This window comes from Gopherus flavomarginatus, chromosome 2 (genome assembly GCF_025201925.1).
Source record: "Gopherus flavomarginatus isolate rGopFla2 chromosome 2, rGopFla2.mat.asm, whole genome shotgun sequence".
In the NCBI taxonomy this organism is placed as follows: domain Eukaryota; kingdom Metazoa; phylum Chordata; order Testudines; family Testudinidae; genus Gopherus; species Gopherus flavomarginatus.
In genome coordinates this window covers 250,910,280-250,931,486 of record NC_066618.1, presented here as the reverse complement: position 1 = coordinate 250,931,486, position 21,207 = coordinate 250,910,280, and the positions used below count along the sequence as shown (strand labels likewise).

Here is a 21,207-nt window from a genome sequence, read left to right as displayed (position 1 = left end):
CTGTCACTTTATACCAGTGGTTAGGGAACCTACCTAGGGTTCAATTCCTCCATTTGCCTGATGTGGGGAAGAGATTTGAACCTGGTCTCCTACTTCTCAGGAGAATGCCCTATATGTGGAGATGGGTGTCTCTCACTCGCTCATGTTGAAGCAGTTCCACTGTGTATACATAATTAAACAGTAATTGGAGCAGGGGGACTGGAACCTGGGTCTCCCTCATCCTAGCTGAGTGCTCTAATCGCTAGGCAACAGCTTATCAGGAAAATACCACCTCCAGCCATTTTGTGAATCTACCTTAGGTTGAACAAAAAGTTTCATTTGTCTGAAATTAAATATGTTGACTTCTTCAATTTGCCCGTATTTTTTTCAGAATTTTCAGTTTTGGTTCAACTCAATCAATTTTTTTAAACTGCCAGCAAACTGAGAAGTCAAGTTACTTGCCCAGCACTGCTTTATCTCCAGTCAGATCTGTATTTAGGGTCAGGTGACCAAGGCAAATGCCTGGGGTGCCAGGCATGGGGGGAGTGGGACTTGGGGTGCTGTTTTTGCTGTTAGTGACAAAAGGCAAAATAGAATGTTTGAAGTAATATGTTTCAGGTATTGCATATATGGATTCATTTTTCACTAACCTCCTAGAATGTTCTGGATCTTTGTAGAATCTTGTGGAACATTCCAGACTTTCTGAGAACTACATTTTCCTCAAACCTCCTAGAATGTTAGCTATGGGTATACAAAGGGCAGGGTGTCACCAGTCAGTGAGACATAAGAACAAATTGAAATGATGTGCGAGCCCAACTGTGATACTGTGAACCTTGTTTTATTGTGTAACTGTGAAAGTGTACTTTGTTTTAAGACTTGAAGAGTGTAAGTAGAGATTGTGACATTATTGACATGAACTGGGACCGTATCGATCATTGTTGCAACCAAGGTCCTGTAGTGGCACCAAATCTTGTATAAAGGAGCTCAAATAAGGTGTCTAAGTCAAGGTTATGCTTTGTTAGTTATGATTATGCTATCTGTATGTGTGTGTCATTTTTGTAGTTGAAGTTATGAATATTGGCTCTATACTGTCTGTATTTCAAACTTATGCTCTGCTTTCAGGTGACACCCCAGACAAGTTGGTGTCAGCTCTGCCTAGCCTGCTTGATGGCTCATTAAGGACCATGAGCCATACAATTGACCCATTCAGAGAAGGCGGATACACCTTGTGACTCAGCAAGGCATGCAGGGATATGCCCGTGGACAGAACTCAATTTTTTCCATGCTACGTGATGGACAGCTTGTCTTTGGGACAAAGAAAGAAGAAACCACATGGCAAGAGACTATAAAAAGCTGCTGCAGTTCTTCCATCATGTCTTCAATTCTGCTTCTTACTTCTGGAGGGACTTTGCTACAAACGGAAGCTCTACACAAAGGACTGATGAACCATCCCAGCTGTGGATATACTTCAGAGACTTAATTTGAACCTGCAGTTTATTCCATCACTGCTACAAGCCTGAACCAAGAACTTTGCCATTATTGTATGTAATTGATTCCATTTAACCAATTATAGCTCTCATCTATATCTTTTTCCTTTTATGAATAAACCTTTAGATTTTACATTTTAGATTCTAAAGGATTGGCAACAGCGTGATTTGTGAGTAAAATCTGATTTGACCTGGGCCTGAGGCTTGGTCCTTTGGGATCGAGAGACCCTTTTTTCTTTTACCAGGGCATTGGTTTTCATAACTATTTGTCCCCAAAATGAGTGGCACTGGTGGTGATACTGGGAAACTGGAGGGTCTAAGGGAATTGCTTGTGTGACCTGTGGTTAGTCAGTGGGGTAAAACCAAAGTCTTCTCTGTCTGGCTGGTTTGGTTTGCCTAACAGTAAAGTAACTCCAGCCTTGTAATTGCCCTGCTCTAAGCAATTTGTCCTGAATTGGCACTCTCAGTTGGGTCCTACCAGTGCCAGCATCGTTACAGAGACTGATAAAGAACATATTTGATGAGATGCCAGAGATATCTATTGAACCCCTATCTAAGCAACAATATAAAAAATACTGTTATTTCTTTTGCTGTGCTTAACGTGTAATGTGATGTTTTCAGCATCAACTATTGTGTGGTATTATGGATAATGTTACAAATCTGATCATGAAGCTGCTAAGTGACACACGCTGGGAGAGCCACATTGACAGCATAAGGCCAGTGAGGTACTAAGTGACTGAGGTTTTTGATGCCCTTATGGTACTGGCATAGTTAAGCAAAGCCAAGGCTAGAATCTGCCATGAGGCACAAAGCCTGGCAAACCAGATCACTGACTTCAAATTTCTGGTCTCCATGTGGTTTATCATAATATCCTGTCCAAGTACACTTTGCAAACAGGGCATTACAAACTCAGTCAATGGACATCGTGACCACTACTACTTTGATGAGAAGCTGCCTTGATTTAGTTGTGGCCTACAGAGATAACAGATTTGAAGATGCCGTCACTGCTGCCAAAGAAATAGCAGAAAACTTAGGAGCATAGCCTATCTTCAAGGAAACTCGTATTCCTTGGAAGAAGAAACAGTTTCGTTACGAGGCAGCGATAAGATGATGGGAAACTCGGAAGAAAAATTCAAGAGGGAGTTTTTTTGTTCATTCATTGACACTGCTCAAGTGTCATCAAAGAAAGATTCAGACTAAAGAAGCATCATGAAAACACTTGTTTTTTTCCCCCATGACCTTAATAAGCTGCCAGCAGAGAGGAAAATATTCGAACAATTGTACAGACCTTCATCAGATGCTGACACATGGGGAATGTCTGGAAGTCAATGACAAAGACCTCTATGTCAAATTGGACAACATCCATCACATTTTGCAACACAGGAAGGAATCTTCACTCCAAGTTCTCCAATTCATTAATGATGTAGAGCTAACGGACACTTTTCCTAATGTGTGGATAGCTTTGAGGATTCTGTTCACACAGATGCTCACAGTCGCAAGTGGTGAGCATAGCTTTACGAATCTTAGGCTCATTAAAACATATCTTCGATCGATTATGACTGATGAGAGACTGACATCACTTGCTATTTTATTGCTTGAAAATGCTATTGGCCAGTCTTTGGATCTCTCTGATGTTGTGTTTCAGTTTGTGAGGGTAAAGACGAAAAAAGCAGCCTTTTGAATTTAAGGACTAGGATTAACTTTCTAAGGCTGTCACCTACTGTAACACTATTTAATATTCGTCCATCCAATGTTAATACACAGTTCAATATCTTCATGTTAGTACATTTCAGTAATTCTTAAAATTAAAAACTTTCTATAAGCTTAAAGGAAACATTTTTTTTAAATGTGCTTATATATGGCATGAATAAATGCAGATTTGCAGATCCAAGCGTGAAAATTTATCATCTTATATGACAGGAATAAATCATGCATGCAAATCATGCAAAATCATTAAATGAGCTACAAATACCATAAAAATAGTATTCAAAATTTTAACAAATTGGGGGAGGGGGAAAGATGCTCTTCGCCTGGGTCTCCATTTGATCTAAGACCAGTCCTGGCTCATCTTTATTCTGGATGAATCTGTGCCCACTTTATAAAGACTCAGTACAAAGGAAGAACAGTGAAAGGCAGATACATAAAATGACCCCCACTAGAAGGCTTATTGGGGCAACATCACTGAAGTTTCAGTCATAATGTCTCTCTGCTGCATGGGGTAGAGGTCACATTTTACTAGCACACAATGCTAATATGCTGCTATTTTCTTATGATCTTAGTCCAATCATGGAGGCCAAATGAAGAAAGATTCTTCTCTCCTCCTCCTGCCCTTTCACTGAAAGTTTTTATGCTCCCCTCCGCCCCCAGAGAAATAAAGAATAGCACATAAAAAGAAGAAAAGCTGCTTTTAGAGCATCAAACAGGATTGCTATTTGTAAGAGGACTGCTACACAGGCTTCAGTTTTGTCCTGAAATAACATGTTGCCCTGTAATAGCACAACAAAACAAAATGTTGTTTTTAAAAATAAGTAAGCAAAATCTTAAAGAATGGAAGTGATTACCAAGAAAATATAATCCAAGCACAAAATATCATCCAAGCATCAAGGCCACACACAGACTTAGGTCTATGATGGAAGTGATTCCACAGTCAGCAATACTATTGCCTTTGAAACTTATTAATAAGACAGATGCCCAGGATTTTGAAGAACATGTATTTTATTTAAAGAATTATGTTTGGGTGTTTTTCTAAGGCAGTTTCTAACTCACCAGGGGTCAAAACAAACCTTACAATACAATATGTATTTATAAAGTGCTTCATGTGATAAGCAGCCCTAGGCACTCTCTAGAAAATGAAGAAAAACACAAAATAAAGAATAGTTTGCAAAGATCATTTGAGGTTTGCAGAAAAAAATAGACATATTTTCAGTATTAAGCAAGGGCAGAAAATTCCATGACCTTGAGCCACAATTAACATAAGCCAACCATCTAGGAGTGCACTTAAAATACTAATAACTACAGAGACTGAGATAGAACAGAAGGAAGCAGAAGTTTAGGTGAATAATAAGACCAAAAACATGTAAGATTTCAAAAGGAAACGGTGAAATAGGAAAAGTGATTTTAGTAACTGAAGATATGAGCAAAAAGTTGACAATTTGTTTTGTAATTATTGCCAAATTGTAATTGTTGCCAAAAAAGAGGTTCTCTTAGGGCCAGATCCTCTTACTCAGTCCTTCAGTGGGAGTTTTGCCTGGAAATGACGGAGAAATAATTTCTGGATTCTGCTCTCAAAGAATAAGACAGAATTACACTGTTGAAGTATAGGAACACTAGCCTCATTCTATGTAGCATTTGGGTCATAACTGATACTTTAAAAGCAGTAAATGCATGCTTAATCGTTTATCAGATTTTAGGTAAAACCAAGAGATTATGAATGTATTTTTGAACTCTTTATGATTCCTTTTGTATGAAGTTGTTAGTGTGCAAGGACTGTGCAATAGTCCTCTCTTTAGTTATGGCTTGATACAGATCATATTTAAGGGATTTATTAGACCATGTCTTTTATATTACCCTTTTTATATGTTTAATTTTCCAATGACAACTCTTAATGATGTGTTAAGAAAGGATTTTTCAATTCACCTAATACAAGTACTGTAGTGTAATCTCTTTATCATGAAAGTTGAACTTCCAAATATAGAATCATGTACAAAAAAACTGCATTCAAAAATAAAATGATGTAAAACTTTAGAGCCTAGAGTCCATCCGTCCTACTTCTTGTTCAGCCAATCGCTCAGACAAACAAGTTTTTTTTATATTTGCAGGAGATAATTCTGCCCACTTCATGTTTACAATGTCACCTGAAAGTGAGAATAGGCATTCTCGTGGCATTGTTGTGGCTGGCACTGCAAGGTATTTACTTGTCAGATGTACTAAAGATTCATATGCCTCTTCATGCTTCAACCACCATTCTAGAGGACATGCGTCCATGCTGATGGATTCTGTTCGATAGCAATTAAATGCAATGTGGACCGACGCATGTTTATTTTCATCATGTGAGTCAGATGCCTCCAACAGAAGGTTGATTTTCTCTTTTGGTGGTTCAGGTTCTGTAGTTTCCACCTCAGAGGGCTGGTCCACACTAGGGGGGGGGAAATCGATCTTAGATACGCAACTTCAGCTACGTGAATAACGTAGCTGAAGTCGAATATCTAAGATGGGATTACTCACCCGTCCACACCACGCGGGATCGATGTTCGCGGCTCTCCGTGTCGATTCCGGAACTCCGTTGGGGTTGATGGAGTTCCAGAATCGATATAAGCGCGCTTGGGGATTGATATATCGCGTCTAGATTAGACGCGATATATCGATCTCCGAGCAATCAATTTTAACCCGCCGATACGGCGGGTAGTCTGGACATGGCCAGAGTGTTGCTCTTTAAAGACATCTGAAAACATGCCTCACACCTCGTCCCTCTCAGATTGGAAGGCACTTCAGATTCTTAAACCTTGGGCCGAGTGCTGTAGCTATATTTAGAAATCTGATATTGGAGCCTTCTTTGTGTTTTGTCAAATCTGCAGTGAAAGTGTTCCTAAAATGAACAACATGTGCTGGGTCATTATCCGAGATCGCTATAACATGAAATATATGGCAGAATGGAGCAGGAGACATACAATTCTTCTCCAAGGAGTTCAGCCACAAATTTAATTAACATATTTTTTTAACAAGAATCATCAGCATGGAATCATGTCCTCTGGAATGGTGGTCGAAAAATGAAGAGGCATATGAATCTTTAGTGCATCTGGCACTATGCAATGCCAGCCACAAAAGTGCCAGGTGAACATCTGTTCTCACTTTCAGGTGACATTGTAAATAAGAAGTGGGATGCATTATCTCCTGTAAATATAAAGAAATTTGTTTGTCTTAGCGATTGGCTGAACAAGAAGTAGGACTGAGTGGACTTGCACGCGCTAAAGTTTAATATTGTTTTGTTATGTAGTGTAGTTATGTAAAAAAAAAATCTACATTTGTAAGTTGCCCTTTCATGATAAAGAGATTGCACTGCATTTGCCCTTTCATGATAAAGAGATTGCACTACAGTACTAGGATGAGATGAATTTAAAAATATTATTTCTTGTTTGTCATTTTTACAGTGCAAACATTTGTAACCAAATATAAAGTGAGTACTGTACACTTTGTATTCTGTATTGTAATTGAAATCAATATATTTGAAAATGCAGAAAAACATCCAAAATATTTAATACATTTCAATTGATATTTTATTGTTTAGCAGTGTGATTAAAACTGTGATTAATTGCGATTAATTTTTTTGAGTTAATTGCGTGAGTTAACTGCAATTAATTGACAGCCCTACTAATCAGGTAGGTAAGGACACATAAGATAGATAATATTTTCTTTGCCTGTCACTTGTTCAATTATTTCCCTACAGGATCAGGCTCCCTGGAAAGGCCTTCGGTTAAAATGGAGACATGCATAAGGTAGGATGCTGTTTGTTTCCCAATAACATCAACTGGTATCATGGGTATTGCTTGTCAACCTCTCAGCAATCTTCTCACATCAGCAATTAAACTGTAGGCTCAGCTTGATCATTCTGATTTTATCATTCTGGATAACAGTACATACAGTACATAGATTAATATTTAGGAAGGGAAGACCTCTCACTCTGCAACTGTCAAAGAACAAGGACCCTGAACAAAGACAAGAGCATCTGGGAAATTGTTTGAATTTTGTACAAAACTTTAGGCACTAACACAGCTGATATGTACAGTGGCCTCATGAAAACACAAAACACAGAGATGATATTATTATTAGCATTAATCATGAATATTCATTACTGCTTATATCACATATAACTCTAATAATAATAATAATGGGTCTGCTGGCAAAAAGTATCAGTTCAGTTGGGGCCCAATTCCAAGCTCATTACTATCAATCAGATGACTCTTACTGACTTCGATGAACTTTGGTAATTAATCCTCTGAAACTGCCTTGTATCCAAGGTTGCCGTTATGAACCGAATAAGTGGATATATTTTCTAATATTTCAAACCAACTTTTTTTACTTTGCTTGTGTCACGGGGTCATTCACCACACTGGCATCTCCTGCTGGGCATTTTGGGAATTAGCTCAGCCCCATCGGGTGCATCCGCGGGTAGTGGTGGCTCTCCCGTCGTCGCCTCCGCCTGCAAACCTGTTACAGCTTCTTTCTCTTGACATCTGCTTCACAGCACAGCCCTCTGGCTGTGTTGCATCCAGTTTCCTCCCCTTCCGGGGGATTCCTCCAATAAGAGCCCAGCCACTCCTCGCAGAGGCTTGGCAGTCCACAGCCAGGCTGCTCCTTCAGCAGCTAGTGGGGGTGGCCCAGACCCACCCATTACTCTGGGACCTGGCCAGGGACACTGCAAACAGCAGCTTCCTGCTGCCTCTTCCTTCCACCTTACTGTCTCTATTCTCTAGGCCTCTTCTCCATAGCCTCAGTTCCTTCTTTTCCTGCCTCTGGCTCCAGCTTCTGTGCCCTCTTCCCAGGGCCTCATCCTTAGGGCTCCCTGCAGCAGACTTACTTACTCTGGCCAACAGCTTCCTTTTATATGGGCTGGCTGGGCCCTGATTGGTTGATCTAGCAGCCACTCTAATTGTCTGCAGCCGCCGCCCTAATTGGCTGGCCACTCCTTTCGCTGCCTGCTGCTCAGGCTCCCTAGGCTGTTTTTACCCCTCCCAGCTCCAGTGCTGGGAAGGCGCCCCGTCACAGCCTGCTATAGACTCTCATGTTGACATTGTCATTTGTGATGGGCATGAGGCCATTCCAAGAACAAAGATAATAAAGCTGAAGAAGGAAACGGATAAATCCCTGACCTCAAACTACACAAACCTTAAAGTTTGGGTAGGTTATAGCTAAGGTATATCTTAACTCCAGATGAACAGCACTGTCTTCAAGGAGGCAGCCCATCTTGATCCCTCCAACAGTCAAGTGTGACCACTGTCCACAGACTGAGAGCATCAGAGTCTTCATGAAGAAATCCTGCATCTCCCCAAGCCATATGAGAGTAGGTTCCATAAAGACCATTCTCATCAACAGCAGCTTCAGAGGAAGCCAGTCTAAGATTTAAACGTGGTCCCCCAAAGCACTTATCGTAGAATCATAGAATCATAGATCTTAGATGGAGAAATGTTTACCAAAATTTCAGTGTTTGTAGTTACTCCTGGGGGCATTCTATGCCAAAAAAATAATTTTTTTGTGCCAAAAAATAAAAAATTCTGTGTATAATATTTTAAAATTCTGCAAATTATACTTGTCAAAATAACATTACATAGTCACACCAGTATAAATTATTTTAGTAATTTATTTCAAAATACCTGTCAGCTAGTACGTCCGTAACAATACAGACACACACAAAAATTCCCCTGGAAGCAGAGAGTCAAAGAAACCTCTATGACTGGGGCAGCTCCAGGTACCAGCACGCCAAGCGCATGCCTGGGGCGGCAAGCCACGAGGGGCGCTCTGCCGGTCGCCACGAGGGTGGCAGGCAAGTTGCCTTCAGTGGCATGCCTGCGGAGGGTCCGCTGGTCCCGCAGCTTCGGCGGACCTCCCACAGGCGTGCCGCCGAATCCATGGGACCGGGGACCTCCCGCAGGCAAGCCACCGAAGGCAGCCTGCCTGCCGTGCTTGGGGCGACAAAATACCTAGAGCTGCCCCTGTCTATGACAACCCAGTTCTTGTTTCTCTGGCCTTTTCCCTCCCCCCAGAGCCCAGCTGAGGGCCAGACACCCGCAACCCCTCTCCCACAGAGCCCACCTGTGGACACCCCCCCCCCAGCAAATACACCCAAACCCCCTCCTCCCCAGAGCCTAACTACACCCCCCCCCCAACCCGATACCCATACCCCATCCCCTCTCACTCCCTGAGCCCAGCCATGGGGCCTCCTGGCCCAGATACCCACATCCTCTTCCCCACCCCCAAGCCCAGGGATTCAGAGGAAGGAACAGCCTAATGTTTGGTTCCAGGCTTGCATGGAGTTTGCTGTGCACCACCCTCTCGTTCTCTCAGGGCATGCTGGGAACTGCAGCTGCCAGGAACTCTGTAGCTCCCTTTCTCTCCCCCAGAAGTGTCTTCTATGTGCGAGCAGGGCTCTGCAGAGTCCAGTGGACCCTAGTGGCGGCTACCACCACTGCAGCCCATTTCTGTGGTGGAAAGAAAATTCTGCATGCACATTAATTTCTGCATTAAATTCTGCATTGTGCAGTGGCACAGAATTCCTGAAGGAGTATGTGGTATAACGGGCCAGATACATCAATAAACTCAGCCACCGAGGCAACACAAGTGAGAAAGAGTGTGAATCTAACCCAATACTTATTCAGTATCCTTAGCACACTAAACATGTATACATATATAACACACATACACAAACATGTACATATTACCAACTAATTTTGATATTTAGTGAAATTATGGTACTAGTTTACCGTAGTATTTTGTCTAATTAATTCCCATTAGTTGTAATCTACATATGAAATGAACAAAATGTATAATTCACAAAATTATAAACAAACTGTTTCATTCTGTTAGGTTGTGTCTCAGACATTCACTTTTACAATTGCATACTTTATGCCATTTATGTCAGAGTAAAATCCAGAATTAAGATAATGTACTGTGATTTTCATTTGAATCTCAACAGGGCTGTTTCCAAAAGCCTGATGTAACAAAATTCAACAAAAAAAGCTACTCTAATACAGAATGTCATACTATTGTGTGGATTAGAATTAAGTAAACAAATGCTGCATCCAAAATGAAGTATAAATAAGCTTAAAAGTAGAGTTATATACAAGTGCCAGAGAGGTAAAACAGCTGCACCATGCAAATGGCTACATTTTTCTGTCTCCCCTTCTGAATACGAGTGCTTTCAAATTGTTTGTAGGAAACAATTTTTGTATGACTGCACTCTTTTTCGTACTTTCAGAAGCTTTTGACAAAGCAATGCTGAAAATTATGTGCACCATTTAGCAGACAGAGAAGCCGGAATTAATGAATAAGAAAGTCCCAAAGCTCACTTGCCTTTTGTGCCAGATGTTCAAAACATTTTCATAAGAAAGTACCAACTGTTTTTTTCCAACTTATACTCAGAATAGACTCTCTAATACATCTCATTATTGTCTTTTTAGTGCTATCAAATTGGCTTCAAGAATAAGATCTGTGTTTTGCTTGCTTGAAAGTGTTCTCCAGGAAAGATTGATAGGAAATTTAACCCTTGACTTCTCCTATGTAACCTAGTTAGTACTGATATCCCTCTGTGATATTTCAAAACAATCATTTATGTGTATTGTAACCTTCAAACAGCTTTTGAGTTGTAAGATTAGGGAAAGTATCAGAAAATTTCCCAAATTACACACACACAATCTCTGCTAAGATTTTATATTGACATTTTCCAGATTCTAATTAAATATAAGGTATTAAAAAGTGCCTGCTATATTACAGCAGACGTTTGGCATAATGGCAACAGTTATAACAGCAGTTTATTAGCATTTATTAAAATTACAAACCAACTATTACTTTAGTTTTTCAGCAAAATCATTCCAATAGCCACTGTGGTAATTATACTTCTGATTCCTCTCATTTGCAATTCACAATTTCCTCCTATTGGTAAATCAGACTTTCCTTCACCAAAAAGGAATGTGACTACACTTTATAAAAATATTCTTTCTTCTGTCTCACACAATGTTTCCATGAATACCTTGGAATCTCTTCCTTCCCGTCCCTAAACTACCTCCCAATTTTTGACTGTGCTCATAGAAAAATGAAGACCTGGCCACAGACACATTCACATGGGCACTGAAATTAAACAGGAGCACAAGGGAACACAAGACAATAACTTTGGCAACAGAAGGACTTCTCAGCTGTTACTGCTGGAGTTTGCACCAGTCTTTACATAATAAGCAAACTGAAACCAACACTGCTGTTCCATAGCAAAAATTAAACAACGTCAAGGAAAACAGATTTGTCAAAGACACTCAGTCTCTTCCTTGCACCCACTACTTTTTCTTTCTTTAATGTAATCATCTAGTTTTTTAAATTTCTGTCATAAAACATATACCTGTTCAAGCTATGAAGCAGGGAGAAGTGAATGAATGAAAAGATTCATTTTGTTAAAAAATAATCCTATGTTGCCATTCATAAAGTGTTGTAAAATGCCAAGGTTCATCTGACATATTTGGAGGCTTTGCATTTGCATGAAAACACTTCTGATCTTGTGATAAACATATTTGTGTTTAACTGGAACAAGAAAGAAAAGAATCTGGAAACTGTTATGGTTGCAGTAAACCAAACTCAGTTCTACACATGTGGGTTATCTATTTTGTTGTATGTGAAGTTATCAGGACAAAGTTTAAGGTGAGTTTTTTCATGTGAATGTGAAAAGGGAGAGATGGAGCTTTATGTCAGAGGTTTTAGAAGCCATAGGCAGGTGTCTCACTGAAAGTTTTTTACATGCAGTATGTCACTTTGGCTATGGGATAGAAGAAAACCTACACAAGATCCGTACAGAGCTTAAGCTCTGAGACCCAAAAACTGGTCCCACTGATTCAGTGGAAAAACTGGAAACAGCCCTTAAACGCTTAACAGTAACAATGCTCCTGTTAGAATAGCCTCCGTGGTTGCTGCTTTTCCCACACTCCCTACATGCAGGTTTTCTAAATGGAATATCTCTACCCTCCCCCAAAGCCCCAAACTACCTCCCCACCTATCTTTTTTTGTCTCACTTTACTCGTTCTTTCAGTAGTACTTACTTTATAGCCTGACCCGTGACATCACATTTTGATTTCGCTCAGCTCCTCCAGAAAATTATGCAAAGGTGTCTAATATTGTTACTAAAATTGCTTAGCTAAGGCCATATTTTAAGAAACCAAACAGTTTCTTCAGTGGAAAATTTGGCTTTTAGCATGCCGATGAGACTTCAGGACATTTTTACTTTTAAAAATATTATACTTATGACTCCTCCCACATATTATACTTATGACTCCATGCTTCTGAGGAAGTGGGTATTCACCCACGAAAGCTCATGCTCCAAAACGTCTGTTAGTCTATAAGGTGCCACAGGATTCTTTGCTGCTCCTCCCACAGTATTTGTTGTTTAAGCTACACTAGCTTCTTTCCACAAAAAAATTGTAATTGTGGAAAATGACCACTTTTGAAGTTTAGCACCTCTAACCTCCCAAAGCTTGCCATGTCAATCTACAAAAAGAATTTTTACAAAGTGAATATGTGCTAAACCTGTCAAGGTGAAAGATATAACTATCCAATCATTATGCCCTGAATAAAGGACACTGGGGCTAGACTGAATTTATATTTAATCTCTCTTTGTTGATTTTATAAAACAGACACTTATGGAGGGTTTCTATAGTAACAAGAGAGCTAATTTTTAATTTCTAAGATCCTTCATCCACTTAACAAATAGATACTGTAGCATAAAGAGTAGCAAATACCACTCTTGCTGTTCCAGTGTTATTTAACTACTGTGAGAAAAAGTAATACATAGTTTTCAATAAAATTGGAGATTTTTTTTCCCTCCCCTCAATGGTCAGATATAAAAAAAAAAGAGTTCAGGTTTTACTTACATCTTTGGTTTCTGCGTTTGCTCTTGTACATAGTCATTGTGAAGAAATCCCACTCTCTGAGAAGTAACTGCCTTGAACACAGACACAAAAGAAAGGAGATTGTGCTTCTGCTTTGCAGTGAGACAGTTGCTCACTGACAGAAGGTAACCAGCAATGTCTCAGTGAAAGCCAGGGTAATACCATTTTTGTAAAATCCAGGGGAGATGCTACTGGCTCTAACTATTTTCTCTAGTACGAACCCTAGAGAGCAAATGAATTTTTTCCTTTATTTTCCCTAACATTGGAGAATCTCAGATACAATCCATACAGGATAAGGTGTCATACTAAGCAGTGCTGTATTAAGAATGCAGTCATTTATGATTTAATAGTTTGACAACAAAGATTCCATGAAATACCAGGGGTACATGGAAAATATCTTGCATAAGTACCTGCACATAATTAAAAACTTACTTTTCATTGAGAGGCTGCAAAATATGCATGTAAAGGCATTAGAAATAGTATACGCCCAACTTCAATTGCTGACTCAGCAAAACTACCATTAGGCTAAATTAACAGACATTTTGCTTAAAGAATATGGACGACAAAGCTGGGCCCTTCGTGAATACAAATAAGTTTTGTAAGAGTTACTATGCTAACCAAATAGATATGATTATACTCTTAAAATCTCATCTTGCTTTGGGCATTTATTTCTGAATTATCTTTTCATAGACTCATGGACTTTAAGACCAGAAGGGACCATTGTGATCATCTGCTCCAGGAGTTCTCAGACTTTTGTACTGGTGACCCTTTTCACACAGCAAGCCTCTGAGTGCGACCCCCGCTTACACATTAAAAGCACTTTTTAAATATATTTAACACCATTATAAATGCTGAAGGCAAAGTTGGGTTTGGGTTGGAGGCTGACAGTTCATGACCCCCGATGTAATAGCTTCACGGCCCCCTGAGGGGTCCTGACCCCCAGTTTGAGAACCCCTGATCTACTCTGACCTCCTGCACATTGCAGACCACAGCACCTCACTCGCCTCCTCCTGTAATACACCCATAACTGCTGGCTGAACTATTGATTTAAAGACTTCAAGTTACAGATAACCCACCATTTACTTTAGCTTAAACCAGCAAGTGACCTCTGCCCTATGCTGGAGAGGAAGATGAAACCCCCCAGGGTCTCTGCCAATCTGACCTGCGGGAAAATTCCTGGTGAACAGTTGGACCCTGAGCATGTTGACAAGAGCCATCGGTCAGACACCTGGAAAAGAATTCTCTGTAGAGCCCTCACTATCTAGTGCCCCATCTCTGGCCACTGGAAATATTTGCTGCTAGCAGTCACAGATCGGCTACATGCCATTGTAGGCAGTTTCATCATACCATCCCCTACATAAACTTATCAAGCTCAGTCTTGAGGCCAGTTAGGCTCTATGCCCCCCACTGCTTCCCTTGGAAGGCTGTTCCAGAACTTCACTCCTCTGTCATGGTTAGAAACTTACATCTCCTTTCAAGCCTGAATGTGTTAATGGACAGTTTATAGCCATTTGTTTTTGTGTCAGCGTTGATGCTTAACTTAAATAACTCCTCTTCTTCTCTGATATTTATCCTTATGACGTATTTATAGAGAACAATCATATCTCCACTCAGCCTTCATTGGGTTAGCTCCTTGTCTCTCCTCTAGTAAGGTAGGTTTTCCATTCCTCTGACCATCCTAGAAGCCCTTCTCTGCCCCTGCTTCAGTTTGAATTCATCTTTCGTAAACATGGGAGACCAGAACTGCACACAGTATTCTAGATGAGGTTGCACCAGTGCCTTGTATAATGGTATATTAACACTTCCCTATCTCTACTGGAAATAACTTGCCTGATGCATCCTAGGATTGCATTTGCCTTTTCACAGCCACCTCACATTGGCAGCTCATAGTCATTGTGTGATCAACCAATACACACAGGTCTTTCTCCTCCTCTGTTGCTTCAAACTGATATGTCCCCAGCTTGTTAGAGCTTAAGTGGATGACCTTGCACTTTACACTACTAAATTTCATCCTATTTCTATTATGCCAGATTTCAAGGTCCTCCAGATCTTATTGTATGATATTCCAGGCCTCCTCTGTATTGGCAATACCTCCCAATATTGTGTCATCTGCAAATTTTATAAGCACACGCTCACTTTTTGAGACAAGGGAGTTAATAAAAATATTAAATAGAACTGTTCCCAAGACTGATGTCTGAGGAACTCCACTAGTAACCTCCCTCCAACCTGACCCACTGTGTTCTCCCCTTTAACCAATCCCTTATCCACCTTTCGATTCTCATATTAATCCCCATCTTCTCCAATTTAACTAATAATTAGATTTACTGCATTTACTTTGTCTAAAAAAATCAGTTATCTTCTCAAAGAAAGTGATCATGTTGGTCTGGCATGATCTTCCTTTTCTAAAACTATGTTGTATTTTATCCCATTTACTGTTTACCAATATGTCCTTAGCTATTACTTCTTTCAAAATTTGTCCACAACCTTGCATACAATCGAGGTCAAACTAATGGGCATGTAGTTTCCTGGATCACCTTTTTTCCCTTTTGTAAAAATATATACTTTATTAGCAATTCTCCAGTCATAGGGTACAACCCCCAAATTTACAGATTCATTAAAAATCCTTGCTTTTGGGCTTAATTTCATGTGCCAGTTTCTTTAATATTATTGGATGGAGATTATCTGGGTCCCCAGGATTTGGTTCCATTAAGCTGTTTGAGTCTGACTTCCACCTCAGATGTGGCAATTTCTACTTCCATATCCTCATTTTCAGCAACCATCCTACCACTACCCCAAAGCTCTTCATTACCCTTATTAAAAAATGAAGGAAAGTATTTGTTTAGATGTTGGACCATGCCTAGATGATCTTTAAACTCCACTCCATCCTCAGTGGTCCCACTTCTTCTCTCTCCTTGTTTTCTTTTACTTATATGGTGATAGAACTTTTTACTACTGGTTTAAATTTCCTTTGCAAGGTACAACTCTGCTTGGCTTTTGGCAGTTTTCAATTTTTCCCTACGCTGTTTGACCTCTAAGAGGTAGCTTTCCTTGCTGATCCTTCCCATCTTCCATTCCTTTTGGACTTCAGTTTTCTGTTAGTAGCTTGTTTGAGATGCTTATTCTGCTCATCCAGTTTGTTCTGCACCCCTTCCCCAGGATTTTTTCCCTGTTGCTTGGGATGCAGGCTTCAAATTGTTTGTCACCTTGGTCTAAAAGTAATTCCAAACTTCCTCCACATTCAGATTCTTGAATTCTTCAGTCCAGTCCATTTCCCTAACTAATTCCCTCAATTTTTTAAAATTTGTCCTTTTGAAATCAAGGACCCTATTTATAGACCTAACTTTGTTTATCCTTCCATTTAGTTTAAACTAAATTAGCTCATGATCACTCGAACCATGGCTAGTAAATCTCAGAAAACTAAATGAGAAAGGAAGGCAGACAAAAGATTGGGGACCAAAATCTTGACCCAGAATCAAAAAGTTTGTTAGTGGTCTCATCCATCAGGCAGGGAGGAAACTCAGATAGTTACCAAACCTGAGGTGGGGCACCGTTCCACAGAGCAAAATCCTGGTGGTAAAACTGAAATAAATCCTCTAAAGTCTGGATATATTGGACCCTTCTAAGAATTCTATGGAAGACCAGGCCAATGATTTTCTATACCCAAATATTAGAAAAGTAGTAGTCAAGATAAATGGGATCCCAGTAGAGGGGGAAACCAAAGCTCCAGGCCTTTACTTTGTTATAAAAAAGGACCTCTTATATAGACTAATCCAGCTCAGGAGCAAGAACTGAAGCAGCTTCTAGTACTCCATGGACACAAAAAGGCAGCATTAGATCTGGCCCGTAATCATTTGTTTGAGGGACCTTTGGGGGTGGACAAAACACTAGATAGAATCTTACAAAGGTTCTTTTGGCTGGGAAAATGCATGGAGACTGGATATTATTGCATCTCCTGCCCTGACTGCCAATTGCACAGTCCTCAGCCTCAGTTAATGGCCCCTTTAATAGCCATTATCAAAGACCCATTTGATAAGATAGAGATGGACTTGATAGGACCACTGGAGAAGTCAGTCCGATGTCAACGGTGTGTGCTTGTTGTACTGAATTATTCTACCTAGTGTCCGGAAGCCATATCCCTGTGAAAGAGTGTCCAAGACTATAGCGAAAGAAATATTCCAGATTTTCCCTTAGGTACAGATACCCAATGAGATTGACAAGATCAGGGACTCCATTTGTATCAAAGCTGATGAAGGAGCTCTTTGTGATGCTTTGAATATGGGTCCTATGCATCGCAGGTTACTGCCCACAGCCTGATGGCCTGGATGAATGCTTCAAAAGAATGTTGAAGAGTATGATAGAAAAAGCAATGAGTCAAGATGGGAAGAAATAGGATACCTTACTACTCTGCCTGACGTTGGCTGATATTGGGAAAAATCCAGGCCTCCTTTGAACTGTTATATGGTCACCACCTCTGGCATACTGGATATTGCCATGGAAGACTGGGGATGAACAGCCTAATCAAGGAATGAACGTCATCAAACGTGATGCAGATGCGGGACAGAATATTCCAAGTTATCCCAATAGAGTATGAACACATGGAAAAAGCACAGAAGGTCTTATAAGCTTCTTATAATCCACAAGCAAGGGTTTGGAAATTCCAGGCTGGTGATCAGGCAATGGTGTTGGTACCCACAGCAGAATGGCTAGATGGCAGGGGTCATACAAAGTACATAAGAACATAAAAACAGCCATACTGGGTCAGACCAAAGGTCCATCTAGCCCACTATCCTGTCTTCCAACAGTGGCTCATGCCAGGTGCTCCAGAGGGAATGAACAGAACAGGTAATCATCAAGTGATCAATCCAGCTTCTGTCGTCCATTTCCAGCTTCTGGCAAACAGGGGCTAGGGACACCAACCCTGCTTATCCTGGCTAATAGCCATTGATGGACCATCCTCCGTGAATTTATCTAGTTCTTTTTGAACTCTGTTATAGTCTTGGTCTTCACAACCTCCTTTGGCAAGGAGCTCCACAGGTTGACTGTGTGTTGTGTAAAGAAATACTTCCTTTTGTTTGTTTTAAACCTGCTGCCTATTAATTTCATTTTGTGACCCTAGTTCTTGTGTTACGAGAAGGAGAAAATAACATTTCCTTATTTAGTTTCTCCACACCAGTCATGATTTTATATCTCTATCACATCCCCCCTTATCATCTCTTTTCCAAGCTGAAAGTCACAGTCTTATTAATCTCTCCTTATATGGCAGTCGTTCCATACCCCTAATAATTTTTGTTGCCCTTTTCTGAACCTTTTCCAAGTTCAATATATCTTTTTAGAGATGGGGCGACCACATCTGCACACAGAATTTAAGATGTGGATGTACCATGGATTTATATAGAGGCAACATGACATTTTCTGTCCTTTTATCTATCCCTTTCATAATTATTCCCAGCATTATGCTCACTTTTTGACTACCGCTGCACATTGAGTGAATGTTTCCAGAGAACTATCCACACTGGCTCCAAGATCTCTTTCTTGAGTGGTAACAGTTAATTTAAACCTCATCATTTTATTTGTATAGTTTGGATTATGTTTTCCAGTGTTCATTACTTTGCATTTATCAACATTGAATTCCATCTGAATTTTGTTGCCCAGTCACCCAGTTTTGAGAGATTCTTTTGTAGCTCTTCGCAGTCTGTTTGGGATTTAACTATCTTAAGTAGTTTTATATAATCTTCAAATTTTGCCACCTCACTGTTTACTCCTTTTTCCAGATCATTTATGAATATGTTGAATAGGATTGGTCCCAGTACAGACCCCTGGGGGACACCACTATTTACCTCTCTCCATTCAGAATATTGACGACTTATACTTACCCTTTATTTCCTATCTTTTAATCAGTTACCAACCCAGGAGAGCACCTTCCCTCTTATCCGGTGGCAGTTTACTTTGTGTAAGAATCTTTGGTGAGGGACCTTGTCAAAGGCTTTCTGAAAATCTAAATACACTATATTCACTGGATCCCCCTTGTCCACATGCTTGTTGACCCCCTCAAAGAATTCTAGTAGATTGATGAGGCATGATTTCCCTTTAAAAAAATATTGACTCTTCCCCAACAAATTATGTTCATCAATGTGTCTGACAGTTTTGTTTTTTACTATAGTTTCAACCAGTTTGCCCGGTACTGAAGAAAAGAGCTCAGATCCAAGCAACCCACATTTCCTTTTGCAAAATCAGATAGACACTGTTTTACAAAACCAAAATCCAGCCTCCTCTGCCCATGTCAAATTAATATAAACTAGATAAGTCTTTGGAATATTTGCTTTACTGTGAAAATTCTGAAACTGAAGCATGAAGAATGAGGAAAATCCAATGTTGCTCAAAAGTTTGTGCTTGGAAAATACTTAGCAAATGTCAAAAGAGTCAGTTTGCTGATTTTAATAGGGCTCATGGATGAACAACATCATGCACTGCAGGAACGACATTGGTTCTGTTGTCTGTAGCCACAAATCACAGGAAGGGGAAGAACAGGTGAGCCTCTTCTCTTTGATGGCATCATGCCGCCTGCTGCTACAGTTCTGATCATCCTTCTCCCCCAGAGCTGACCCACTGGGAACTCATATATATAATTTTTCACTCGTTTGACATTTGTTCTGTACTCTGTGATGATTATGAGGTGATTTATCTTTCCCACACAAATGAGAATACCAGTAACTGAAATGCCAGCATTTCTGACAGATGAATAGCTCTCCTGAGTTAAATAAGATGGCTGCGGGGGTGGGGGGGGGTATGCTGGAGTTTAGATAGGAAGGCGAGCAGCAATGCTACCACTCTGCAGAAAACAGCTGTAGTAGCCTCAAAAAATGGGATGGTAAATGCACAAATCCATGCAAAGAACACCTGCAGCGGCATATTTAACTCAAGCCTTGATCACACTCCTGATCCTGCTAATATTAACTGCACATTAACTGAATCTGACCTGTGTCGTGTAAAGCCAGAGGACGGAAGATAAGGATGCCTCCCTCTCCATGCTATGGTTCACTGGTGTCACGACATCAGTGATTCAAATGAACTAGCAGCAAATAGTCTGCTGCTACCAGTGGTTGTCCTTTCCTTGCTTAGTATTGCCTCACTGTGATCATGGATACAGCCCCTGCTTTGCTTTCCGAGCAAAGGGAGCACTTGCCCTTACTCAGTGCACTGGAATGAGGTGGGTTTTCATCAGTCCTCATCACTAACATTTGTTCACTGACACTCATCAGTAATCTCCTGCCTTATGTCCTCCCTGTTTTCATAAGTGTGGGGCTGCAGGGGTCAGCTCTTTTTGGAAGTGACACATCAGAAGAATTCTCCGTTTTAAATCTAACCTCAGCCCCTGCCTCTCTGGGGTGAGATGTACTGTAATTCCTATGGAGGAAATGAACTCATTTTAAAGGAACCTTTCCTTTGCTCAAGCACGGGAGAATAGAAACCTGACCTTTACTTTCCAGAAAATCCTATGGGGCTGTGATACTGTTATCAGTTATCACTGGTAATCTAGAGATTTGAGCAAGTGAGGTTTGGCTAATCAAGGTTCTTCTGTATTTAGAATTTCAATTCCAGGAAAAATAAGAAACACAACAGGATGTTTTTTTTTCCTGACTGGCTCAGAGACTTAGGGTCTAATTCTGCTCTCACACTGGTTTTACACTTTCACTCTGACTTTAATGGATTTATCTCAGATTTACATAGGGCTAAGTGAGAGCAAAATCAATCCCTCAGACTTTCCCCACTGAGTTAATGATATAAAATGAGTGTCTGCTGATCCACCTGGGTACATGGAAGCAGAGAACCAGAAGAAATGCCAGGCAGTTTCAACCATGTGATAAAATCCAATTGACCCAGCTTGAAACTCAAACATGCACAGTGAAAGGTGGCATTCAAATTAGTGACTTCCAGTAAAAGAAAAATAAAACTGTGCTAATTTGTAAAGCCCTGCAAATCTATGCATATCAGCTTCATATCTGTGGACCATTTTTGCAGATCGTGGATTGGATAAAGATACAAATTTTGTATCCATGCAGTGCTCTTCTAATTTGCAGAGGTGAAAATTGAGGTGAACTTTGAAG

General features: G+C 40.3%; 1 protein-coding gene across 5 annotated transcripts in view; it reads right to left on the bottom strand.

Annotated features, from left to right (window-relative positions):
* Positions 1-21,207, bottom strand: part of RALYL (RALY RNA binding protein like) — a 656,676-nt gene that overhangs the window by 191,442 nt on the left and 444,027 nt on the right. The window contains exon 1 of one of the 5 annotated variants that reach the window (XM_050941252.1): positions 13,085-13,214. The exons of the other annotated variants lie outside the window; for them this stretch is intronic. Within the exon in view, the coding sequence (XP_050797209.1) occupies positions 13,085-13,121 (37 nt within the window). The 5' untranslated portion in view covers positions 13,122-13,214. Of the gene's footprint in view, positions 1-13,084; positions 13,215-21,207 lie in introns of those variants that run through there. 5 annotated transcript variants of the gene reach the window in all.